Source organism: Macadamia integrifolia, chromosome 10, assembly GCF_013358625.1.
Source record: "Macadamia integrifolia cultivar HAES 741 chromosome 10, SCU_Mint_v3, whole genome shotgun sequence".
Lineage (NCBI taxonomy): Eukaryota > Viridiplantae > Streptophyta > Magnoliopsida > Proteales > Proteaceae > Macadamia > Macadamia integrifolia.
The window spans coordinates 33,354,115-33,363,530 of record NC_056566.1 but is presented as its reverse complement, the minus strand read 5'-3'; the positions used below and the strand labels follow the sequence as shown (position 1 = coordinate 33,363,530).

The 9,416-nt window shown below is 41.7% G+C and overlaps 1 protein-coding gene and 1 long non-coding RNA gene across 4 annotated transcripts in view; one reads left to right on the top strand and one right to left on the bottom strand.

Moving 5' to 3' along the window:
* LOC122091464 (probable transmembrane GTPase FZO-like, chloroplastic) overlaps positions 1–3,461 on the bottom strand; it is a 13,812-nt gene extending 10,351 nt beyond the window's left edge. For 2 of the 3 annotated variants that reach the window (XM_042661432.1, XM_042661433.1), the window contains exons 1-3: positions 2,846–3,461; positions 1,420–1,976; positions 1,235–1,303 (exon numbers count right to left, since the gene is read on the bottom strand). In XM_042661432.1, the coding sequence (XP_042517366.1) occupies positions 1,235–1,303; positions 1,420–1,976; positions 2,846–3,329 (1,110 nt within the window). In that variant the 5' untranslated portion in view covers positions 3,330–3,461. Of the gene's footprint in view, positions 1–1,234; positions 1,304–1,419; positions 1,977–2,615; positions 2,709–2,845 lie in introns of those variants that run through there. The other variant, XM_042661434.1, reaches the window with a different exon arrangement.
* Positions 3,462–5,623: 2,162 nt separating this feature from the next.
* The window catches only part of LOC122090576, a 5,976-nt gene continuing 2,183 nt past the window's right edge, over positions 5,624–9,416 (top strand). The window contains exons 1-3 of the long non-coding RNA XR_006143676.1: positions 5,624–5,728; positions 5,854–5,897; positions 5,980–6,070. This is a non-coding gene — a long non-coding RNA (uncharacterized LOC122090576). The remainder of the gene's footprint in view (positions 5,729–5,853; positions 5,898–5,979; positions 6,071–9,416) is intronic.

Sequence of the window (9,416 nt, the reverse complement as noted above, 5' to 3'; positions counted from 1 at the left end):
GCAGCAGCAACGGTGATAGCAACGGCGGCGGTAGCAGCAACTCAAACTAGAGGAGTCAGTGGAACAGCGGCAGTCAGCGGCTCTCTGCAAATCGGTGGAAGAAAGGGAAAAAACTTGTCGGCGATGCACACGCCTCTCCATCGTCGTCGTCATCTCTCTCTCCGTCGTCGTCATCGTCGTTGTCGTTGTCGTTGGCGGCTTGAGATTTGAATTGATATTGGAAAAATGGAAAGACCAACGTATGTGAATCCCGTCGTCATCGTCGTCGTCTCTCTCTCTCTCTCATCCCGCCTGGAGTTGCAGTCTTACCCCCTCTCTGCAAATCTTCAGTGAACTCCCAGGACTGTCTTTCGCGGTCCAATGTCCCTCTCTCCCTGCTCTCGGCTTCGGTTTTGGTGGTTGGGCTTCTTCATTGTCGGAATCGATTTCAGAGATCGACGGCCTTGGCGAGATTGACGGCCTCATCGGGGCGTTCACCCAAGGACTGGAGCACCGATCAGGTCTGGGGCGACGTCGGTGACCACCTTGGTCATGGCGGCCGGGAGATCTACGTCTTTCAGACGAGGCATCTGCTCCATCAACAGCGGCGGTGCCAACTACTTCTCTTTCTCCGGCTAGATCAGGTAAATGAATGATTTTTTCCGGCGAGGAGAGAGAGAGTAAAGGTGTTGCAACCATGCATTGAAAATTTGTTTATCTTCTCTTCATCCAGCAGTTCAATTCATGTTGATCAAATCCTACGGTCAAAATGCCGCTAGCATTCCTAATTCCTAGGTACTACGCTAGCATACCTATCCCTCTCCCTTATACTATATATGAAATTTTGCATTTTTTTTAGATATGTTTCTTTATGAATTAGACAAAGAGAGAATGTATGCCCATTTAAATGAATTTTTTGTATACAAGGGCATCCATATATATAGAGCTAATAAGAATATTCTTATTCATTGCTTGGTTTCAAATTTCACAAGCCACTTGTACAAGGTATTTAAAGAAGAAAAAATAAGTAAAGCTATACACATGTTTGTACTGAAATGTAATGACCAATACAGATGACTAGGACCTTATCAATCAACAGGGGAAAAAAAATATATGGACATCCCTTATATTAAAAGATGTGAAATGTATGACCAACATTTAAGAAAGAATTAGTAATGAACATCTTTGAAATTCAGAGCTAATACCAATGTATATCCCTGGAACCAGGGTTTGTTGAAGGTCAGCACACAATTACCACTATAACCAGCAAAAATGGCTCATCAAGCTGAGAAGCTGCATCAGTGAGCAGTTTCACCTCCTCCATCTGTCATACAATAACAACATCGTCATATTCAGCTTCAGGGACACATTGAAACAATTAAAAGAAATGACATCTGTAAGTATAACTTCAACTACCAAATGTTAACATTAAAAGATCACCAGCGGTGCCGCTTTGCGGATAACATCAGATGCTTCTAGCAAGATTTGTCTCTCTCTTTCTATGAAGTTTTTCTCTCTATCCCCCAACTTAGTAAAGCCAGTACATCCTTTCTTCCCATGAAATCTTTCATCCAGGTCCCCTTTTTCATGTTTCAAGAAGCTCTGAATCTCATGATCTGCTCTTCTCTTCATTACACCCACAGTATTAAACAATTTGCTCAAAGTATCATCACTAAACAGCTTCATATCTTCCAATGAAATAACTAAACCACTAGCACCCGAGTGAAGTAAGTTTGATGCTTCTGTCAGAAGTGTGCTCTGTCCTATGAAAGCAATTGTAGTAAAAACTGGAACTTTGACATTCTTAAGTACAGATTTCAGCAGCATTTCAACATGGTTTGTTCCATCAGCATTATATAGAAGACAATCAGCACCCTCAGAACTAGATGCGCTAAAAGCAGCACTAGCTGTCTGCACATTTCTTGCTACTAAAGGAAGAATGATAGACTCAGACTTGGATTGCACCATCATATTCCTTGCAACAATGGGAGGTAACCCTGCAGGATAACACATATGCAGTCTTAAGAAAATATATTAGAGAGAGATTCTGCACCATCAAATACGTAGGCAATATCGCATTGACCACACAAATTCAGATTTGAATTTATAACTTCTGGGTTGGCTGAGATATGTTGTACCTAAGTTTATTTTTTCCTTCTAAAGTGCACATTCACTTCTTTATCGTTGTAGCCTTTCGACCAGTATGGTACAGTGGCAGTCCAAATATTTCTCAGATACTATTTATACTTCAGATTGTGTACACAGTAGACTATTGCAAAATAAAAAGAAATAATAATAATAATAATAATAGTAAGAACAGACCAGTATCAACTATGGGTTTTCAATAGGGGATAAAACTATTCTCAGGCATTTGAGCATTTCACCTATCTATAACCTTCCAAAATGCAAAGAATGGTAAAATATACAAATATATGAAAACTCAGACTCACTGATCAAGAAACCAGATGGTAATACAGTAGTGCCACAGAAATGGCCGGACACAGGTCCTATGAAAATCGAGAGTCCTGTTCGGACCGGTTGGATGTTAAAGACACCTCTAATATTGTTTATGGGCAACTCACAATAGTGTCCTACTTATAACAAATGTCCTACCATTTTAACTGAATATAGTATACCTTGAACAACCTATTGACTTTCCATCTTCCTTTTCTTACTGGTTTTCTTTCCTTCCCCGTCTCTGCTATTCCTTGGGATTAGAAAAAAAAACTAATCACTGCTTAGTTCTTATTCGCATTATGATTTCTAATTTTGCAAAATTTAGATTTCAGCAACCGTAAGTACAAGAATCATCTGCAATAGGGAAGTAGCAGAGAGAGAGAGAGAGAGAGAGAGAGAGAGAGAGAACCTTGGTCAGAGAGTAGAACGCCACTAGCACCAACAGCAGATGCAATATCGACACGCTCCGCAATTAGCAGATAAGCTCGGTCTCTAATGACCGACTTCAAAAGGCAAGCTGCCTCATACAAGCGGCCACCACTTCCTGGAGAACCATCGAGCACAACAATTCCAACCAACTTACTAACTGCAACATCAATAACATCCAAAATTCCTTCCCCCTTCAATACCTCGTCCGATTTCAACTGAAGAACCAGAGTAGGTACTCTAATCTCCGGCCTCTTGAATCCGCCAGGAAATAGTGTTATTGGCTGTTGCTGCTGATAAAACGAGTCGAATGAGTTCATTTCTACCGCATTTATATGAAGTCTACTCCGATGATTCCGGAACTTGAATATATATGTTCGACCATGACGAGGGAAGCTCGAAGTGTTGATCTCCCTAAGGAGAGGAAATTTAGGTGGATGAACGCAGCTCGCAAGTAATGAGATCATGGAAGGAGAGAGAGGAACAGCGATGGAGACAGAGATCTGGGAATTCGAAAAGTTGTGATTTTGCAGGAGAGATGAGGAATGAGAGTGCAGGTAGGTGATAGAGACGAAGGCTACTCGAGAGAGAATCTTATCTGCAATGATCGGCTGCGCCTACTCCATCAGCGTTTTTCTAGAAAGACTCCAGTGGCTGCAAGGCTGCAAGCTTGTCATGGGCCGGCTCAACTCGGTTTGGGCTAGTAAACCCCAAGGCCCATAAACCAAGTTATTGAACAATGTGAAGAAAATTAGAAAAGCCCATTCAACATTTGAAATTAATTGAGGGGAAGTACCGAAGTAGTTCTTTGTCCTGGACTTGGGCCTCCATCACCGTGTTCCGTGTCTGTCTCTTTCCTCTATGAATCAAAAGGTAGAATTGTCTTTTTACATGGAGATTCGGCTCCTTTCCTGAGCGTCTATCACCCAGATCTTACCCATAACTACTTGGATAAATATCATATGTCCAAATAATGATCCAATGATTCTTAACGCCTCGTTTACTATGTCTTTTTTCAACACCTTGTTCTTTGTGCCCTCTCTTAAAACATTTGATCATTACGTCACCACTTGGTGCTTACCTAAATAATTATGCCCGAGGGAAACGATTGCTAGGAAGAAGAGCCGAATCCTTCACACGGGGATGACTGAGATAGACATGGAATGTTGTAGAATGAAATCTTTGATGGCAATCAAATTAGAGCATAGAAAAAGACGTCACATGTTTCATACGTAGGAAACCCACATGTTTGTTTTTTTGGTAATGGGAACCCGCATGTTCATGTAGGAAAAAGTGCCATAGGCATGGTTTAGGAATCATGACTGGGTTGTTGATTTCTTGTTGATTCGGTTCACAATTGGCCAATCCTAATTCTGACTCTGTCCGATTCATATCGTATTTCTAAAACCTAAAATATTATTATGACCCATGAGTTGATAATTTTCATTATTTTATGTCAAATGACAACAAATGTACAATTATGATTTGACAAAATGTTTGAAAAAAAAAAAATATGATTTATAAACAATAGCATTAGAAATTACTACTAGAAAAATAAAGAAAATGGATCCCATAATCCAACCAAACCTATAAAATTGATTATCTCTTAATCAAGACTATTGTGAGAAAAAATTAATTTATTTGTCTTTTCTGCCTCATCGGTCTCCTCCCTAGGGCATTGGTGGTGGGCAGCCCAGTTACCTGGTCTTTTCTATTCCATCACATCTTCCATAACGGAATCAATGATTTCATGAATAACCTCCGAAAACGGATGATGCCCGTCAAAGGAAAATAGGGATCCTGCAAAAGAATATATCTCTCATTTCAAGGATAAGGAAAATAGTCTATCAACTTCCCCTCTATGAATTGGTTGTACTCTTGTTCCGACAAGGTATTCTTTTTGAGTTGTCCATCATTATTTGCCCCTTATCTCCCCCTCAAAAATAGGAGACAATAATAGAGCACCCACTTTCCCCTATGGATTACGTTTTTGTGAAGAGAATCAAAGGTGATTTGGCTCCTACTATTCACGATATGAAGTATCCATTCTTCCATCTAACTAGAGGGTCATATAGGATCATTGAAGTCCTTCCCCATCAAGTGGACAAAATTTAAAGTAATTTCCTTATTATATTCTCTACTATATGAGGTGATAATATTTTCATTATTTTATATGATAAATTCCCATTTACAATTGGACAAAAAGCAAGAGAGAATTCTACCCAAAAATAAAAAATTTACGAGAGAATGCTACCAAAATAACAAAAAAAAAAAGAAAAAAGAGGGGGGGCTCCTGATCCCAATCTAACCCATATATCTCATTCTCTCTTAATCAAAATCATATAGGGAAAAATGAATTTATTGTTTTTTTTTTTCATATGGATTGAGTTTTCTTTCACCAAGTGTGAAGAGAAAGCCAATGGTGATGTAGGTCCTATTGTTCGTGATCTGAATTATATCATTCTCAAGACCAATAGGATGGATGAAAAAAAATTCTCTCTTCACCATAGATGTAGAGAAACTTGATCTTTTTCTGTCTCTTGTCTCTTGAGAGACATTAAGGGGGCATTTGGTTCGAATTATCCATCGAACCAGATTCCAGGGAATCAGTTTCTCATTAAATTTAAACCATTTGACTCATTTTTGTGAAAAGCCGATTCAGAGTCGTGGTGGCTAGTAGAATCAGGGATTTCAACTAAAATCCATGACTCATTCGGATTAACCTCAATAGGTTAATCCAGGATCGAGTCATGGTTTCTTGGGTTGCTATAAAAAACATAGATTCACTCTGGATCCAAAATTTCGGAGTCCTGCAATTCTCACGGTGAAGCTCGATCGAGGTTTTCCCTGAAACAGAGCGACGGAGGTGAGATTTATCTTCCTGTGCTTCTTCTTCTTACTCCTCTTCTTCTTCTTCTTCTTCTTCTTCTTCTTCTTCTTCTTCTTTTTCTGTGTTTAGGGTTTCTCACGTTTACCCTCTGTCCATGATAGATGCTCGCATCTGAGAAGATTGCCTAAAACCGAGTTGATTGAAGGTGAGATTTCCCCTCTTCTTTGTATTCTTGGCCTACATTTGTGTTTTATTAAGATTATTGAAGTTCGGTTTCTATTTTTCAGGTTGTAAACTTCATATCTAGGGTTTACCCTCTTTCCAAATCAGATGATCGACTCCGAGGTTTGAATCTGCAAAATCGAAGCTTGATTTAAGGTGAGATTTCCATTCTTATGTGATTTTTTCTTCTTCGTATGCGTGTTCTTAAGATTATGGAAATTCGGTTTCCATTTTTTCAGATTTTCTTCTTCTTCCTTTTCTTCTTCTTCTTTTTCTTCTTCTTTCTTTCTGTAAAGAAATTTCTGTTATTTTGTAACTTCCTTTGGAATGTACGTAAAGAATTTCTGTTGCAGAGATCACTTCTTCTCTGTAAATAATTTCTGTTGCAGAGATCACTTATTTCAAAATGCCATACACTTTAGTGCCAGTGTAGTGAATGCCTGTGAGTATTAGCAGTGTTGAGGAGTGAGTTTGTGCTAGGTTGAGTGCCATTATTGTTGGGTTAGCCAAGGGGAGTGCTATATAGTCTATTGAAAAAATTGGGAAATTTTTGAAGACCCTTATTCAGCCCCTTTCAGTTTGTCTCATAGACTCCTTGCAAACTCAAAGGATAACCCTTTTCTTAGTGTTTCTTTGCTTTCTCCCTAGAGTTATTGTCACACCCCGTCCACCCTGAACCGGAGCGGTGACCGAGTTAACACCCGTTAACCCAAACCTGCCAGGATCATCAGATACTGTATTCCACCACAGCATACACACACTAACATGAATCCATCAAATCAGCGGAAGACTAAGTTTTACCTGTGAATAACTCCCATATACTTGATACCCAAATGGTGATACAATAATTATATACATTGGGGCCCGAAGGCATGATATATACACGAAAAGAATAAAGTTCAAATATCAAGTATATACAAGAATTCATCAAAATCATCAGAGTACACAGCTCGGCTCGGTATCAAGGCTGGAGCTCAGCTCGGCGTCAAGGGTTGTGCCCAGCTCGGCATCACATAGAAGAGCTCAGCTCGGCCTCGGTAGTGGAGCTCAGCACGGCCTCCAAGGTGGAGCTCAGCTCGGCCTCAGAACTGCTGTCCCGCAGCACAGCTCTCACATGCGCAGTCTACGCCGTGCTCAAACTCCTCAGGGGTCCACCAGTCCTCTTCAGGAAACTCGACTGTGGGACCCACCCCATACTCCTCAGATGCATTACCTGCAAAATCATCTGAAAAGGGGTGTACACGTGGAATGAGCTCACTAGCTCAGCAAGTAGAGAGGTGGACCACACACAACAGTCCACACATCACAACACATCATATGCACTACATGTCATGCTATTCATTTTGATTCTCATACACCTAATCAACATTACTAAGTCTTTGGTTTTAGTGCTACTACAACCACAGTGCGCGTATACTCCGGGTACGAGCCGCGAACTCCCTCCCGCGATACGCCCATAGGGCTGTTGGAGAAGGCCCACCGTGAGTACTCGGAAAAATAAAGACAATGCCGTCCACCGGCTCTCAACAGAATGTAAATAAATTAAATGACAGTGCTGACTCCAGCAATTTAAAAGCAGTACGATTGGCCCTCTTGAAATACCACCGGGGTTGCCGACTGTCCTACATGACTCGCCGGGCGTAATGCCTAACCGCCACAGTGTCCGACAACCGCGACCCCTGCTTCCCCCAAATGGCAACCCAACACCTTAACCCCTGTTGGGAAGGGTCGTAGCACGGGATGGTGAGAATCCTAATACCGCATGCTCCTATATGTAGTACGACTGCATAGTGCCTCCGTGTCCCATACCACGGGCCACCAATGCATTCGTTTCCAAGCCGACCACGGAATCTAGTCTACCAATGCATTATGCATCATGATGTCCACATTCAACATATAACATCTCATTCAATTTGCATTTGAAAAGTAAACATAGCATAAATGCACATCAATGTGTGAAATGACTATTCTATATAGCATATTCATGATGACATGACTAGATTAGATATGGTTATATGAATGCCAAAAAAATGCCTTGAAACAAGGCCAAACGTCCTCTCTCCACTTACTTGTAGCTTACAAGGATTCCCGCTCGGTACGGGTGAGATCCGGAGCGAATCGGGTAGGATTTGGTGAACCTAACATAATTGAGAGGGGTTAGTACTTCACCATTTTAGAATCAAAATTAATGAAATATGATGTCAAAATCGTGTTTAGAACGTCGAAAGAAGGTCACACGTCCGATTTGGGCTCGATCGGACCTACGGATCACCTTCGGGGCCACTCAGGTGGGTCAGACAGGTGGGCTGTCTACCCACCGGTCCTACCGGCCGATTTGGACCGACGGGTATGGACCCGCCGGTAGGACCCGCCGGTTTGGCCAGGGACCCCCTGCCCTCTCAGGTGGGTGCTCTCAGGCGGGTAGGGACCCGCCGGTTGTACCCGCCGGTTTTGGCGGAAAAACCCCAGTTTCTTCTCAACTTCCCCCATTCCTTGGGGACCCAAATAGGGCTTTTCTCAACCCATTCTTCACACCTTTAAAGTCCTATAGGATGGTTCTAGCTTAGATCTAAGTTAGATTCAAGTGAGGGGAGCCATCTTACCTTCTTTGCTCAAGAATGACGTCAAACCTTCCAAATCACTTCCAACTCACAATGCTCCTTCTACCTTGTCAATATCTCTTCAAATCCTTCAAGATCAACACATAAATCATCTATTAAACCTTAGATTCATCATTTCAAAGGGTATTTACAAGATCTCAAGAAATCACACTCGAATCGAGGGTTTAAGGCTCGGGTATGGTGAACGTTCATAAAACCCAACTTTTCTTACCTCCAACTGTAGATCTAGAGTTGAAGATTACTCTCCCGGCACCGGAGTGGCAAGATCTAGCTTCGGCGCCACGGAAATCCTTCCTTTCTTCCTCTTCCTTCCTTCTTCCCTTTTCTTTTCTCTCTCCTCTTTACTTTTCTCACCAAACGTACGAGGGTAATAAATGGAAAGAAAATAAATCATAAAGTCTTATATACTATTCCTAATTAAGTGAATAGTGTCGGATGGGTCACACAAGTGGGTGGGTGTACCCACCTGTCATACCCACCCGAGAGTCAAAACTTGGGATTTTGACCGGGCTCGGACCTCGGCTCAAACCCCACCCCAGGCATACATTGTAGCCTACGTATATATCTTAAAATACAGATATAATACCTGTTTATCCGTACATAGCCTTATGGTAGGTGCACGTACACGGTTTGGGCACTCCCGTCTCTTCTGGCACTGGCTCGGACTTGTCGGGCCAGCTGGTGTTTAAGGTCACCCGTGCCATCATAGCCCATAAGGAACCCGCTCTAATATCCTCAGGCTCGGTTCCTGCATAGTTAAACCGGTTCAACCACGAAATCAGACCGGGTTTAAGAAGCGGGATATTACATTACCCCCCCTTCTGAAAAATTTCGTCCTCGAAATTGCATACCTGGTTGATCAAAAAGATGAGGGTACTTGG